At 42.5% G+C, this 17,126-nt stretch overlaps 1 protein-coding gene across 5 annotated transcripts; it reads right to left on the reverse strand.

Annotated features, from left to right (window-relative positions):
* Nucleotides 1–3,690: 3,690 nt before the first annotated feature.
* Nucleotides 3,691–17,082, reverse strand: LOC106607615 (protein FAM149B1). 5 transcript variants are annotated; one of them, XM_082976174.1, is made up of 16 exons: nucleotides 16,607–17,082; nucleotides 16,033–16,149; nucleotides 15,657–15,804; nucleotides 13,372–13,514; nucleotides 12,815–12,973; nucleotides 10,730–10,888; nucleotides 10,323–10,504; nucleotides 10,015–10,157; nucleotides 8,950–9,077; nucleotides 8,487–8,714; nucleotides 7,969–8,092; nucleotides 7,736–7,861; nucleotides 7,517–7,598; nucleotides 7,281–7,418; nucleotides 6,948–6,973; nucleotides 3,691–6,443 (listed from the first exon to the last, which is right to left on the reverse strand). In XM_082976174.1, the coding sequence occupies exons 1-16, from the start codon at nucleotides 16,651–16,653 to the stop codon at nucleotides 6,207–6,209; spliced, it is 2,187 nt and encodes a 728-aa protein (XP_082832300.1). In that variant the 5' UTR covers nucleotides 16,654–17,082; the 3' UTR covers nucleotides 3,691–6,206. The 5 variants fall into 5 exon arrangements, with proteins under 5 accessions (XP_082832300.1, XP_082832295.1, XP_082832292.1 ...); XM_082976169.1 differs by having other exon boundaries at nucleotides 8,965–9,077; nucleotides 13,372–13,586; XM_082976166.1 differs by having other exon boundaries at nucleotides 13,372–13,586.
* Nucleotides 17,083–17,126: the final 44 nt, after the last annotated feature.

The following is a 17,126-nucleotide window of genomic DNA, read 5'->3' on the forward strand; positions in this document are numbered from 1 at the left end:
ACCATGGAAACCATAAATACTTGGAATTCCATTAATTCATTAACCAGCACAGTGCCAGTGGCCTGTGTAGGCCTATTGGATATTTTTTATTTGGATATGTTTACCTTAGCAACATTGAATGAATAGAATGATTAGAATTAAGGACTGGGTCAAAACATGAGAGAAGAACTAAAGACCATCCCACTTGGGTAGCAACTTCAGAATGCAAAAGTTATCCGATACGGGCCAGGAGGCAAGGGACATAATGGCTGTGAGATTTATTGGCAACCCCTAACATTGAGAACAGAAAGTGCTGGGACATTTTAGCTGGCAACGATGTGAGTGGGACGTCCCATTCTCCACCATAGAAGAGGCAAGCACTGACTGTCAATATTTTATTTATTTTTATTTTACATTTCTTTAACTAGGCAAGTCAGTTAAGAACAAATTCTTATTTTCAATGACGGCCTAGGAACAGTGGGTTAACTGCGTGTTCAGGGGCAAAATGACAGATTTTACCTTGTCGGCTCAGGGATTCAATCTTGCAACCTTTCGGTTACTAGTCCAACTCTCTAACCACTAGGCTACCAACACCAGGACCATGGACATTACTTCCACTCGTGTGCCATCATGGGAAACGTCACTATAGCTTGGTTAGCTCGAACTTGCTAACCATAATAGTTGTTGCCTATGTAAGCCTATTTGATACTTTTAAATCATTATTTATTGACGTTCTTGTCTCTCATTATCATTAAATTTATGCAAGATAGCTAAATGGAAATGATTTGTTTAGGGAAGAAACATTGAATGAATAAAATGATAAGGATTAATGACTTGGTCCAAACATGAGAAAATAACTAACGACCAGCCGCTTGGGTAGCATCTTCAGAATGCAAAAACGAATTTATTCATTAAAATAATGTTTTTATAAATATTTTGGCAACCATTTTATAAAAGCAACAAGGCCCTCGATCCCAGGGATTATTGTGTGATAACTCCCTCCTAAGGGCTGTTCTGCTTAACTACTTAACTAGTTTCAGGAAGTGTTATGGCTTTATTGTTGCTACGGTGGTGCAAGAGGGAAAAACAACTGTAATATTGCCACTTTTTTCAAAAACATTTTTAGGGAGTATGCAAGCGCAGAAGTTTGCTTCACCTAGCTGATTTCTGCTATGAACAAACCAAACCTATGTATGCTGACCCTTAACCTACACTCTGTTGACAGGACAGAGCACCACATTTTGTAAACAAAGCAAGTGACGTTTTTAGCCAGCTAGCTACTTCAACAGTTTTGATAAAGAAGACTGGTAGGTTTGATACGTTATTGTAAATAACGTTTACAGCCAATATCTGTTTTGAATTACTTTGAACTACTTTGTGGTGCCCAACAACTAAGAAAATAGTACTTCTGTAGTATGCAACTATGTATTAGCTAGCACGTATGGTAACTTTATTTATCAATTTGTTGGCTACTGTCAGCTATCAACCTAACTAGCTAGCTAGCTAGGTGAGTTGTGTGTGTTTTTTTATACCTCAGTCAATGAATGGTTGTGTGCCGTATGCGAGGTAGGAGACAATTTAAGGTTAAAGGAGTAATCTGCAGTTCAAACAAATACTTCAAAAAGGGAGGAATGCCAAACCAGGAGGGAAAGGAAAAAAAGTGAAGTCTTCAAACACTTTAAAATAAAGGACACTATATATATATACAGTACCAGTCAAATGTTTGGAAACACCTACTCATTCAAGTGTTTTTCTTTATTTTTACTATTTTGTACGTTGTAGTATAATAGTGAAGACATTAAAATGGTGAAATAACACATATGGAATCATGTAATAACAAAAAAATTGTTAAACAAATATATTTTTTATTTGAGATTCTTCAAAGTAGCCAGTCTTTGCCTTGATGACAGCTTTGCACACTCTTGGCATTCTCTCAACCAGCGTCATGTGGTAGTCACCTGAAATGTGCCTTGTTAAAAGTTAATTTGTGGAATTTATTTCCTTCTTAATGCATTTGAGCCAATCAGTTGTGTTGTGATGAGGTAGGGGTGGTATACAGAAGATAGCCCTATTTGGTAAAAGACCAAGTCTATATTATGGCAAGAACAGCTCAAATAAGCAAAGAGAAATGACAGTCCATCATTTCTATGCGACATGAAGGTCAGTCAATCCGGAAAATGTCAAGAACTTTGAACGTTTCTTCAAGTGCAATCGCAAAAACAATCAAAGACTATGATGAAACTAGCTCTCATGAGGACCGCTACAGGAAAGTAAGACCCAGAGTTACCTCTGATGCAGAGGATAAGTTCATTAGTTAACTGCAACTAAGAAATTGCAGCCCAAATAGTTTAAGTAAAATACACATCTCAACATCAACTGTTCAGAGGAGACTGCGTGAATCAGGCCTTCATGGTCTAATTGCTGCAAAGAAACCACTACTAAAGGAAACCAATAAGAAAAAAAGACTTGCTTGGGCCAAGAAACACAAGTTATGGACATTAGACCGGTGGAAATCTGTCCTTTGGTCTGATGAGTCCAAATTTTGGTTCCAACCGCCGTGTCTTTGTGAGACGCAAAGTAGGTGAACGGATGATCTCCGCATCCGTGTTGTGAACTGGAACACGCTGTCGTAGGCATCGATCAAGAGCATCCCCAAACATATTCCGTGAATGACATGTCTGGTGAGTATGCAGGGCATGGAAGAACTGAGACATTTTCAGCATCCAGGAATTGTGTACAGATCCTTGCAACATGGGGATGAGCATTATCATGCTGAAACATGAGGTGATGGAAGGCGAATGAATGGCACGACAAAGGGCTTCAGGATCTCATCACAGTATCTCTGTGCATGCCATCGATAAAATGCAATTGTGTTTGTTGTCCGTAGCTTATGCCTGCTTCCCTGAGATGGTTTCTGACAGTTTGTGCAGAAGTTCTTTGGTTGTACAAAACCACACTGTCAACAGCTGTCCAGGGGGCTGGTCTCAGGCGATCCCACAGGTCAAGAAGCCGGATGTGGGCTGGCGTGGTTACACGTGGTCTGAGGCCGGTTGGACATACTACCAAATTCTCCAAAATGACGTTGGAGGTGGCTTATGGTAGAGAAATTATTATTCAATTCTCTGGCAACAGCTCTGGTGGACATTCCTGCAGTCAGTATGCCAATTGCATGCTCCCTCATACTTAAGATGTGTGGCATTGTGTTGTGTGTCAAAACTGCAAATTTTCGAGTGGCCTTTTATTGTCCCCAGCAAAGGTGACCTATGTAATGATCATGCTGTTTAATCAGCTTCTTGATATGCCACACCTGTCAGGTGGATGGATTATCCTGGCAAAGGAGAAATGCTCACTAACAGGGAGGTAAACAAATGTGTGCACAAAATTGGAGAGGAATAAGCTTTTTGTGCTTATGGAACATTTCTGGAAACTTTATTTCAGCTCATGAAACATGGGACCAACACTTTACATGTTGTGTTTATATTTTTGTTTAGTGTTGCAAGTCATTTTAGATAGATTCATGTTGGCAGAAATGTGCATTCCATATGCATCCACACCAAATATTACTTAGTTGTTAGTTAGTGCAATTGTTATCCTGTAGGTCGAATTTGTAGTATCTTTATACACTAGTACTTTATAACTATCACATGTCAAACATAGCATTTTGTATTTGAGGTGTTTTATGTTACGGTGTATAATCCAAGAGCCTTGAGAGGCAATCAATAATTATATTTATTTGAATACACATCTTTATTATTCTATATAAAATACTGGGATAAACTTCAAAAGGAATCCATACAGAACTATGCTGCATTTCAAGCTATATTAATGCCATCTACAAGGGAGACCATCCAGTGCAACCTAACTCTATAAAGAAGTCAAATACCTCCATGTTAGTTGGTGCTCCTGACTGTGTTGTTGAAGCCATAGAAATGGAAGGGGACCTGCAGTTCTGTTTTGTAAAATATAGATAAGAACCTTCCATCTCAGTCATAATTAGGAAATTCAAAGGAGCACCAATATATCTGGTGTTAAGCACAAGGGACTAGAAACATAAATGTGCTTATAAAACACTATTACATTTAGCAGAAAACGTACACGTTTCCCTGCACAAAACCTTGAAGTTAAGACAAGGCAGGTCAAATTTGGATTAAAACTTGTTACCTGCATGCCCTCTAGCCACACATCTATCACGTATTTATATAAAAATTGCCTGACTGATCTTGGCTCAGCTAGTCCCTCTGCTGAAAACATATGGCTTCTACTGCAGAGGTGAATTGTCCCAGTACTAATACAGCCCCTCTATTCCCTCACATGTCTCCTGTGGCTTACACTAAGCCCTCATCACAAAAAGGCTTGTGAGGAAAACACCAAATACCTACCCATTTAGTTAGCGTCTAAGGCATGTCTTGTCTCCTCCTGTTAAGGTATGCTATATGAAACCGAGGTTTTGTGCTCGTCTTTTTTACATGGGAAAATAAAAAAATCATGTCCTTAGAAAAGTACAAAGCAGCCTGACGAAGCGTGTCAGTGTGCAAAATGCTTTTGTTTCTCCCTGTCTGGTTTGACTTCCCATTACCTGCATAGAATCACTTAAGAGTATAGAGATAGATCAGAGAAAAGAACAGACAATATACATTCACACATATACATCCAAACCATAGATACAGTACACAGTACATACAATACCGTTCAAAAGTTTGGGGTCACTTAGAAATGTCCTTGTTTTCCATTAAAACATACATGAAATGAGTTGCAAAATGAATAGGAAATATAGTCAAGACGATGACAAGGTTATAAATAATGATTTTTAATTGAAATAGTAATTGTGTCCTTCAAACTTTGCTTTCGTCAAAGACTCCTCCAATTACAGTCTTGCAGACCTTTGGCATTCTTGTTGTCAATTTGATGAGGTAGTCTGAAGAGATTTCACCCCATGCTTCCTGAAGCACCTCCCACAAGTTGGATTGGCTTGATGGGCACTTCTTACCTACCATACAGTCAAGCTGCTCCCATAACAGCTCAATAGGGTTGAGATCCGGTGACTGTGCAGGCCACTCCACTATAGACAGAATACCAGCTGACTGCTTCTTCCCCAAATCGTTTTTGCAAAGTTTGGAGCTGTGCTTTGGGTCGTTGTCCTGTTGTAGGAGGAAATTGGCTCAAATTAAGAGCCGTCCACAGGGTATGGCATGGTGTTGCAAAATGGAGTGATAGCCTTCCTTCTTCAAGATCCCTTTTACCCTGTACAAATCTCCCACTTTATAACACTTTTATCCAATCTTCCTCTGTCGGTGTTCTTTTGCCCATCTTAATCTTTTCTTTTTATTGGCCAGTCTGAGATATGGCTTTTTCTTTGCAACTCTGCCTAGAAGGCCAGCATCCCGGAGTCGCCACTTCACTGTTGACGTTGAGACTGGTGTTTTGCAGGTACTATTTAATGAAGCTGCCAGTTGAGGACTTGTGAGGCATCTGTTTCTCAAACTAGACAATCTAATGTCCTCTTGCTCAGTTGTGCAACGGGGCCTCCCACTCCTCTTTCTATTCTGGTTAGAGCCAGTTGGAGCTGTTCTGTGAGGGGAGTAGTACACAGCGTAGTACAAGAGTTTCAGTTTCTTGGCAATTTCTCACATGGAATAGCCTTCATTTCTCAGAACAAGAATAGACTGACAAGTTTCAGAAGAAAGTTCTTTGTTTCTGGCCATTTTGGGCCTGTAATTGAACCCACAAATGCTGATGCTCCAGATACCCAACTAGTCTAAAGAAAGCCAGTTTAATTGCTTCTTTAAATCAGAACAACAGTTTTCAGCTGTGCTAACATAATTGCAAAATGGTTTTCTATTGATCAATTAGCCTTTTAAAATGATAAACTTGGATTAGCTAACACAATGTGCCATTGGAACACAGGAGTGATGGTTGTTGATAATGGGCATCTGTACACCTATGTAGATATTTCCTTTAAAGAATCTGCAGTTTCCAGCTACAATAGTCATTTACAACATTAACAATTTCTACACTGTATTTCTGATCAATTTGATGTTATTGGAATGGACAAAAAAAAAATTGCGTTGCTTTCAAAAACAAGGACATTTCTAAGTGACCCCAAACTTTTGAACGGTAGTGTACATACCAACATCCAGGTGGTAAATGAGACAGTTTACTATCTTTGGCAGCCAGGTAAGCGGAGAGTTCCAAAATACAAAAATAAGGCTCTCGAAAAACAAAAAGCATCAATAAATAAAATCACCACAGTACATTGTACGAAAGATCTGCTTCTGTATAAAGTGTCGTTTGAGGGCACCGTTGGGATTGGAAGCAGGGCTTGCACCCTGCTGTGCTGAGGAGTGTGGTTGGAGAAGGTGGAGGAGGGCGAGGTCAAAGCAGCTACAACCCAGGTCTGCTACTGCGGGACATGAAGCCACCCCGGTTGTGGGAGCTTGCTGGGACTGAAACAGGCACCAGTAGAGCTGAGAAGAGAGGAGATCAGGACAAAGACGACAAGTGTTAATGAGCATTGATAGTTAATACTCAAATTTGTCTCTATTTGAAGATAACTACTTTCCTCGTAACCGGAGGCTACGACCGAACTCTCTCATGAACATACTTAATTACCAAACACAACCCAGCGACATGTTTTATTAACGGAGTGGCCGCATATCTTTTTTTCACGGATTAAAGGTCCCGAAGCGTCGGGGCATGTGCGGATCACCATCCGTTCTCTGTATGTGCTTCTTTACCTCTACTTTATGCACACATTTGAGGTCTCCTTCCCTTCACATTTCCCACTGTCAATCATGAATGATAATTTCAAGTTTTACCAACCATTTTATCTCAATCAGTTTCATGGGGATATGCATTTAGATCTTCTTGAGTTATACAGTGTTGTTTTGAAGTAGCCTACAGTGGTGTTTTGAATGATGTTCAGTGAGCAAATTTTTTGAGCAAATGGTGCAAACTGTAGCATAGCCTACCTGTGTATTTTGCCTTGTGGCGCGCCCTGTTGAGTTTTGGCCACATGAAAGAAAAATGCAGTGGTGTTTTTGTCTTACAGTAATGTTACACTATGAGTTTATATTATGTGATCTTGCGGACATTAATAAAGTTAGATCAAAGCTGAATCAAACGAAACCTGTTCGCCAGAGTAGACTGTTCTTTACAAGTAGAGCAGAGAAAGCATAAAGTAGTGAATAAACACAAGTGCAGAAGCTTCGGGATCTTTAGTCTGGGTAAATAAAGGTCAGTGAAAAGTCAGATCCGCAGCCACAGCCTTTAAGAAATTATGAGGACCACTTAATGTGTCTGACCTGGGGGAGGGGCTTGTGTGTCAGGCTCCTCATCATCTTCAATGGGGGAGTGGCCCAGGGGGTGGTGGGCAAAGGAGTCCAGGAAGGAGGAGCTGCTGATGCCCAGACTGATGCCCGTCACTCCGATGCCCAGAGAGTCTGCCAGAATACCAGACAGAGACTCACTCAATCAGTCGGTCTCAAAAATAAATGTGTAGAAAGTGTGTACAGTATGCAATGTAAAACGAGGTGCCCACCTGTACCCACAGATGCCCTGCCAGGACGTCCCTGTCCAATGTTGTCCAGCACCGTGAAGGAGCGGCGGTAAGGGGTGTCCGACTGCAACAGAACCCAGAGTTAAATCTCACTGACTGGGACGCAGGCAAACATATTCCACATTCATCCTTTACAAAATAAACCTACAAAATATACCTAAATCATGCTGTAGTGGTAATAATGTGTGACTATAGCCATACCCTGTAGGTGTGGGTGGTGTTGGGACGGGAGAATACGTCCAATTGATGAAGCCGATCCCGAGGAAGCAAACTACCTGCTTCATCTGTAACAGCACTGTGGGCACGACTGGACGAGTCTCTATGCCGCTACACAAAATAAAATTGCGTTGTGTTATAAGCAGGTGATAGTAGTAAGTGTTTTATCAAGTCAGTTCAAGATGTACAACTAGTATGCAGTTTTACTCGTCCCATACCTGAGTAGGTCTGAAGTGCTGTCCAGAGTGCCTGGGCTCAGCGTCCCCTGTGCCGATGGGAGGAAGGAGTGTGTTCCTGCTCAGAGGCATCGGAGGAGAGGCCAGGCGGTCACTGGCTGTGGGTCTGGAGAGAGTAACAACTCTGTTCACCTTCCACGCTTTCTATAAAGTTACAGTCCCTTTAACATGGAGCAGACTGAAATCTCACTCCACACAAGGGTAAATGATATGCTCCACACAGATATTGTTCCACTCAAGGTTCATGACAAGTTCATCTGTTCGGGTACTTAGCCAGTCACACACACACACAATTCCTCACAACCCTTCCCCTCCATTCTGCTGAACAGAACGCCACAAGGCACGAGTTAAAAGGCAAACCGCTTTCAAAGTAATCTCTCTGCACAGACGGTTCTCCAGCTTCAGAGCGATAGCAGAAGAAGAACGAGGGAGGGAGGGGTGTACATGGAGGAGGACAGGGACCAGATGGAGATTGGGTAACCCTCTTTAAGTTAACTCACAGGCGCGTCCCACGGATGACCTCATCCATGGAGCCAGCGGCACTGGACTGCGTCAGGCTGGGAACCAAGGGCAAAAGGGTGCGTGGAGGCGGGTTACGGCGTCTCGCCGACTGGGCAGGGCGGGACAGGGAGGAGGAGCTCTGCTCTAGCACCCGGCGAGGACGTGGCTTGCTAAAAGGAATCACGATGGACCCTGGCCGATGGGTCATCACCCTCTCCTCAGGGTCCCTAAGAAGGAAAAGGAAGCAATTAACCTTTACTCAAAGTAAGATATGCATACACACCTACATATCCATAGCTAATAACCGTCTCTTCACCTCTTATTTAATAAGACGATAAGAAGTGATGAGTGGTTGACCCCTAGAGTTAGCTCCTAATGCTACACTCTACTAATAAAGATTCTTATACTAAATAATAATACTAATAAAAATTCTTATAGCATCAGCATGAATATGATCAGTACTTATGATCTCCATACTGGGCTCTCTCCATCACTCCCAGGTTCCTCTGCTGCAGGGGGATGCCGTGGATGACTATGAGTTCGTTGAGGTTGTGATGCGTCACCGCCGCCTCTACTGGGACCCGACTGGACTGTAGGAGGGAGGGAGGCAGAAGGAGATACGGAGTAAGAGTCATTCACCTAAAGTGGCCATTCACCTAATAAAACTACAGCCACCTCATTATCACTACGGACACTTGCACATCACCTTAGCCCCAACTCAGCTTTTCTATATGCAACCAAGTGGAGAGGACCTACAACCACCCACTTGAGACCAAGCAAACAGTTAGACAAAAAAGTAAATTAAAGCAAGTAGTAAGTAAAAGCATTCCAAAATTGTCATTGATACATTTTTTAAAAGACAGAGACGGGTGTAAAAAAACCTAAAAAGTTGGTTAAGAGGTAAGAAGGTGACTAAAATTGGTATGGTTTGAGTTATTCAACAGGCACAAGCACATTCGGTCTAAGAATGAATAAAAACATGCCGCTGTGGATGGCGTCGATCGGCAACATTTTGCCTCTAGGTGAGAGTTGCATACAGTGGATGATTTTTTCTGCTTTTTGGATTTCCGTCTGGGCTTGTGCTTTGAGCCCCTTGATTTTGTGGTCTTTGGGAGAAAAACGGATGACCAAATGAGAGAGAGAGAGAGAGAAAAGGATGTAGTAAGGAAGGACAGATTGGTGGTTAGAAGGGTGTGGAACAGACCAAGGAACAAGAAAGAGTAGGGGGCAAAAAGAAGGAAAGAAAAAAGGATTCAAGTTAATGAACTATCTGATAGCCTTAAAACAGAGTGAGAAAAACTCCTGACAGCAGGGGAAAACAATTCAGCATCAGTGTGTGATTGTGTTCCCAGTTTTGAGAACTAAGCCTAAACTCTCAAACTAATCTGAAGGTTATTATAGAGTCCATTCACTGTGCTTACTAACATATCCTATTGATCTAAATCCTACATCCTAACAGTAGGATGTTCCACTCTGCGGGGAGGTAGACCCATTGGTGGGCCTTCTCCCCCCTCTCAGGTCACTGACCTGGGGTTGCGGGGTTCCTGTTAGCTGGGGCACCCTGCTTTGGCCCAGCCTGGGGAGCAGGGTAGGCAGTGTGGACAGGAGCAGAAAAGGGTTCTGAGCATCCGACTGGGATTGGTTGAAGTTCACTGCATTTTTCTCATCGTCTGTCAAAAAGAGGATGCAGAATACTGTCAACACAGGCTCAAGCAACAGATTATGCTGTGGGGATGGCATCATTTGGCAATGATGGATTTGTTGGTTTAAAAGTAAATGGCAAGTCTCTATGTATGACCCAGCGTTGCCTATAAGACATTGCCCTGTGGTTCTACCTGACACACAGCCCTCCCAGTGCCTGCGGACCAGCTCCTCCATCCAGCCAAACAGCTCTCGCCACACATCGTCAAACAGCAGGTCGAGGACTGCCTGTCTGCGACAGCGGTAGGGAGAAACCGGAGGCAGGCCGTACCGCCGCCGACCAGCCCCCATGCACCCCCGCTCCCACTTGTCATCCCTGTAAAGGTCAAACCATAGATTAAACCATCAACACAACAGACCTGGGCAAAGTCATGTAAAATACTGTCAAATACTGAGCTTGGTTTAAGGTTACTTGGTACCCTTAGGATAATCCCAAAAGTAGGCAACAAGCTCAATCAAGTGCACCATACTGTAAAGTGATTGAACTGCCCCTATAGATATACTGTAGGGTACTAAACAGGAGAGCCGGGAGGTGACCCACAAATCCCTGCAGTCAAAGGCCAGGTACTCCTCCATCAGGCCTTCAGTCTCGATCACCCTGGGCCTGTCATGACCTCTGGATCCACGGGGAGTACCAGGTGGGTGGTCAACATCCGCACTGGGCCTGGACAGCACAGCCTTCCTACCCTGCACACACAGACTGGACACACAAACACGGTTCCTAAAAAGCATCAGTCCTATTTTTTTGGCTAGCCAAAGTAGCCTAGCTAGTACATGTACGCCTTGCAAAAAATACAAAAAATAACACATATTATTTTATATATTTTTTGGGGGGGGGAGATGCCTGTTTTACATGTTATTTTGGCATTAATAAGTGTCACATGAGTTTGCAATCAATGTAAAAATGTTTTATTTTTTATGAGTTAATAAAGCCACATACAAACTTCTCTTTTTCGCTTTCTTGAGTAAGGCCTAGCTCAATGCTTTCTGTGGTGGTGGGGCAGCCAGCGGAAAATACGGAGCGTAGGTGTTGGTAACGTTCTCTAGTTGAACCGTGATTGGCTCAGTGTTCTGTCACTCACTGGGACACTACGTCACCGCCAAATCTAAGGGTAGAGCTCGAAAATTCAAGCCCTTTGGGTGCTGCAATTAGAGTTACATTAGAAGTGCCCATCCAAGAAGGCTCAAGGTCATTGACCACAGATAAAATGATATCAAACCACATTATATCTACAGCAGCTTTGATTGGACTGATCATGTCAACATCATACTTTTAAAATCTTGAATCAAGTCGACAATCTACTGGCAAATCTAGTAGTTTTAATCCTTGTCATATGAAGAGAAATAATGAAGTGAAATTATAGATAAAATGTATTGGACATTGGACATAAACATTACACAACAAGTTGGAGATTGCAAACTCAACAATGAGTGGTTTGGAAGGAATCAGTGGCTAACTGCAAGCATTTCAAAGCAATCACTAGCCTGCTATTCAGTGGAGTGGGTGTGTGGTCCCAATTCTGGGTTTAAAGGTCTCTTTTCCAAGCTTAAAATGATAAACATTCAACATTGTCCGTGCTGTCAATCCAGCATGATTTCTGCCGCGCTAACTCGGAACTGGGAAATCTGACTTCAGTGAGTTCAAGACAACTGGGAACTAGCTAAAAAAGATAGGTTTGGAATGTTCATCCAACTCGGAATTGCAAGTCTGGAATTCGGGTCTCTTTCTAGAGCTCCGACCTGAAGATCACTGACGTCATCATGATTCGCCTTTGATTGGTAAACATACTAAGTGTATGTTGTGTAGTAAGCTGTTAATAGCCCATGTGCCTCACCTTAATAATTTGGTCCTGTTTCCCCTCCTAATTTCACCTACTGTTCTGACTTGGTGGTGCACATATAGCCTATAGCCGGTTTTAGAGAATGTAATCATTGAATATTGTAAGAGCTTTCATTGTCTGCTTATATGCCCCCTTTATTTAACCTACGGTTGACTTGGTGTACAGGGAGAACACTGTAATAACGGCCGTGTTCTGAATTCTGTCGCTGTACATTTCAAAAGTGCTGAACAAATAGTTATATTGACTACGTCTCTCCTAGCTCGCTCATTAATGTCTTAATCGAAATTAAGGATTGCCTCTTATCCGCTTGGCGACTCCTTATGCCTTTGTTGGTACATCTCAATTGTTAGTAAAAACCACATTTGTTTAAGCAAGTCAGCCATATCAGCTGTGTTTTTTTTTTAAGGCATTAAATGAGGCTGAATGAACTGTTTCGCTGCCAGACAAGGCTCCACTGATAGCCAGGTGTAGCAGTGGTAAGGTGTTGGGACTGCTGTTGGGACAGCTTTATGTAGGCCCTACGTGTGTCACAGTTATATTGCAATTAATATATTGTTAAGTGGTGTGTAGTGGGTTTGCTGGCATGCATCTAAAAAAATGTGGGGGGATTTGCCCCACCAAGATTTACATGCTAAAATCGCAACTGATGCCTTGTAACTTACACACACTGACTTACTTAAGTTGACTTGCTGTTTGACAAGCCACACAGTATGTAGGTCACAAAACCACAAAGCAAATGGACATCCATAATTGATGGGTTAACAGCATCAGTAGTTAGTGCTCACTCTGTGCAGGGGCCAGGCTTGTCCTTGTCCTGGGGCTTGCTACTGATGCTGTCCTTTTGTCCAGCTGCACTGCTGCTGGCTGTCCCGGTCCCCTCCCCTGAAGTGGCGTACCACTGGAAGCCCTCGTCACTGGGACACACCAGCTGACTACCCAGGATCCTGTGGGTTCACATAGCAGGGTGGAGGGGGTCAAACAGTGATTAAAACCTAAATTAATCCAACCGATAGGAACATTTATTAACCCCCCCCCCCCCCCCCAAACACACACTGAGACAATGGTTTATGATATCTTATTGGGAATGGGGCTCAAGGGCTTTGAGCCTATAATTATGTGGCAAGTAGGTTCTTCTCAGGTTTGAAAATGAATCTAAAATCAGATTCATCTTAGGTACCTTCAAGTTGGACTGTTCTTTTAAGAGGTATCCCTTTATTGCACCCTAAGTACTTTCAGTGATACATTTGCAGGCGAGGAGTGGTGGAACAAGGCTAGAGTGGCAGTAATGTGTGACAGTGTGTGAGAAGTGAGAGGTGAGGGGGGGAGTAGGGTGAGGACCCACCGTAGGTGAGGGAACCTGAAGGCCCACTGATGACACTCATCTTGCAGCCCCCGTAGATGCGCCCCACCCTGCCCCTCATAAAGCTCCTCGTCAATCTCCTCAAACATCTGCTGCACCTGTCGCGACGCCGCCTTGTCAAATTCCTGAGGGATGGAGGGATGGAGGGAGGGAGGGAGGAAGAGAGGTAGAGAGAGAGGAGGCCCTGCAGAGGAACACTATGACAGAAGGCAGTTGCTTTTCAAGCTAATCAAATATTAGCAGCACATCGCTGAGTGTCGTTTATTTCACAGCAGGCTACAGTGTGCATGGCGATGGGCTCCTAGAACTCCCAGGGAACTGTGTGTGTGGCAGTGTATGGGTGATCGTGCTGGAGTAAGTAGTATCACGTGCATATGTTTGTGAGAGAGAGTGTGTGCCTACACAGGCAGGTTGTGTTTACTGTACAATATAGGTTAGGACTATGACTCCTATGAGGCATTCTGAGGACATGGCTGTGTGTAAATATATCATGGAGTTTTTATAAAGTTTCTGAGGGCAAGCTCTAAAAAGCTAAGAATCACCATGAAGTGAAACCATGCGGGAACTGACCTCTGCAGACAGAGTAGACTAAGTCATTACAATAAAATATGATAAGGCTAATTTAATGGAAATCTGTATAAAAGACTGTTGTAGCATTCAGCATGGCTAGGCCTAGCTAGTGCCTTCAGAAAGTATTCACACCCCTTGACTTTTTCCACATTTTGTTGTGTTACAGCCTGAATTTAAAATTGATTAAACTGAGACTGTGTCACTGGCCTACATACAATACCCCATAATGTAAAAGTTTGTTTTATTTTTTACAAATGAAATAAAAATGTAAAGCTGAAATGTCTTGAGTCGATAAGCATTAAACCCCTTTGTAATGCAAGCCTATAATTGTTCAGCAGTAAAAATGTGTGCAATAATAGTGTTTAACATAATTTTTGAATGACTACCTCATCTCTGTACCTCACACAAGTCAGTTAAAATCAAATTCTTAATTACAATGACAGCCTACCGGGGAACAGTGGGTTAACTGCCTTGTTCAGGGGCAGAACAGATTTTTACCTTGTCCGCTCGGGGATTCGATCCTTACATATAAATATATGTAAGGTCCCTCAGTTGAGCAGCGAATTTCAAACACAGGTTCAACCACCAAGACCAGGGAGGTTTTCTAATGCCTCGCAAAGAAGGGCACCTTTTGGTAGATGGGTAAAAAAGAGCAGACACTGAACATCCCTTTGAGCATGGTGAAGTTATTAATAACACTTTGGATGGTGTATCAATACACCCAGTCACTACAAATATACAGGCGTCCTTCCTAACTCGGTTGCCGAAGAGGAAGGAAACCTCTCAGGGATTTCACCATGAGGCCAACTAGTGATTTTAAAACAGTTACAGGGTTTATTGGCTGTGATATGAGAAAACTGAGGATGGATCAACGACACTGTAGTTGCGCCACAATACTAACCTAAATGACAGAGTTAAAAGAAGGAAGGCTGTATAGAATAAAACTATTCCAAAACATGCACCATGTTTGCAATAAGGCACTAAAGTAAAACTGCAAAAAATGTGGCAAAGAAATTAACTTTACGCCCTGAATACAAAGCATTATGAATACACAACACATCACTGACTACTACTCTTCATATTTTCAAGCATGGCTGTGGCTGCATCATGTTATGTTATGGGCAAGGATAAGGGAGTTTTTTAGGATAAAAATCAACTTAGAGCTAAGCACAGGCAAAATCCTACAGGAAAACCTGGTTCAGTCTGCTTTCCAACAGACACTGGGAGACAAATTCACCTTTCAGCAGGACAATAACCTAAAACACAAGGAGATGCTTACCAAGATTAAATTTAATGTCCCTGAGTGGCCTAGTTACAGTTTTGACTTAAATCGCCTTGAAAATCTATGGCAAGACTTGGCTGTCTAACAAAGATCAACAACCAACTTGACATGAATAATGTGCAAATATTCTGCAATCCAGGTGTGCAAAGCTCTTAGAGACGTACCCATAAAGACTCACAGCTGTAATCACAGCCTGTTTTCACTTTGTCATTATGGGGTATTGTGTGTAGATGGGTGAGAAAAAACATATATTTAATCCATTTTGAATTCAGGCTGTAACACAACAAAATGTGGAATAAATCAAGGGGTATGAATACTTTCTGAGGGCACCATAAGCACTTGAAAATACTCAGAACATAGGGCAATTGAATAGTAAGATTCAGACAGCCAGCTGAGAAGGTGAGGCGAGACTCACATCATAGCCCCAGGAGAAGACAGAGCTCCTCTCTGTAGAGATACCCGTCCCTGTGTAGCTGTGGATCCCAGACCAGGACCGCGTCGTGTCTCCAGTAGTGGCCGTTGGACAGTCTGACCGGCGAGAGGCTGCAGATGTCGTCTCCGGGCTGCAGAAGAGGACAGACACTGTTTACATGTTGCTGTGCATTACAGTGTTGTGTGTTGTCGAGTGTGTGAGGGAATAATTTAGACCAGATTATGTAACTAACTGGCTACCTCCCTCTTTTTTGTCTCCTTGGCTTCACGCATCTAAACAGGATATGTGAAAGCAAAATTGCTGCTCCCTACAAGTGTACTTGGTATCGCCCGCCCGATTCTTTGAGAACAGGTCCTACCTGTTGTAAGTGGAGACAGCTTCCTGAAGGTCATGGAGGAGGCGCTGGGGGAGGAAGTCATCGTCTACCTCCTCTGGGAGAGGGTGATGGTCAAGGCTGCTTCGGGATATGCCCCGACTGCAGAGAAAGGAAAATACAGCTTTATTAAATATGAGTAAGCAATAGCATCGATAGATACATAGATATATCATTCTAATACTATAGTAGGTTGATATGTATTGTTGTAAAAATACACTAATCCCAAACAAACAAGGAGTGAAGCATGAGGTGGGACTTTACATAACCAATTTAAAGCATTAAACATTATCCTATCCCATCCCTTTGTGTAGGGAGGCAACTGACCTTGGTGTGACAGATGGGCTGTCAAAAATGTGATCTGATCAATACATTCTCCTTTTACATTGTCATACGATCATGGACTGTGCATTAGGTAACGTTAGCTATTACTTACCAACAATGTAGCGTTAGTCAATCTAGGTTACCTAGCTACCAAATCAGTATCTCGAATGACAGAAATTACTGTTAGCAAAAAATGATAAGCTTGGTCATTAGCAAACAAGCTTGCTTTACTTACATCTCAAGATTGTGCGATACTGGTCTCCTACTGTATCGCGAAATCATTATCCTTTTTCCGTTTTTATCGGCTCATGCCCTCCTGAGTGTCCCCTCTCGTCGTGCATCCCTCTGATTCCTGTCCCCACTTTGTCTTTTGGAAGAGGTTTGCCATTTTTCCCCGCCCGCAGGTCAATACGTACACACTTGCAAGTTAGCTAGCTACTGTAACGTTAGCTAGCTGGCCTCGTTGTTACTGAACTTATTGAGGCTAACAGTAATTGCAGCTAACTTGCTAGCTAGCCAATTTAGTTACTCTAGAAAACTGAGGAAGAGAAGTATTGATCTACAATATAATACTTCAAACAAACCGTGGCCTAAAAATAAAGTATTTTATGTTTCAGCGCAAGTGTAATAATATATACCAATATTACAGTATCCATTACCACTAAAGAGGATTATCGCCACAACAACAAGGATGTTATGGACACCCAATGCATAGGCCTGATGGGAAATGTATTTCAATCTCGTCTAATATGACC

Source organism: Salmo salar, chromosome 01, assembly GCF_965601325.2.
Source record: "Salmo salar chromosome 01, fSalSal1, whole genome shotgun sequence".
Lineage (NCBI taxonomy): Eukaryota > Metazoa > Chordata > Actinopteri > Salmoniformes > Salmonidae > Salmo > Salmo salar.

Bases quoted from the DNA above. Each gene is read 5' to 3' on its own strand.
- LOC106607615 (XM_082976166.1), bottom strand. From the start codon at position 16,653: ATGATTTCGCGATACAGTAGGAGACCAGTATCGCACAATCTTGAGAT. The intron at 10,505-10,729 runs GTGGGTCACCTC...TGACCTTTACAG, and splicing joins GCCTTTGACTGCAGGGATTT to GGATGACAAGTGGGAGCGGG. The intron at 8,715-8,949 runs GTACTGATCATA...TTTCCTTCTTAG, and splicing joins GCCCAGTATGGAGATCATAA to GGACCCTGAGGAGAGGGTGA.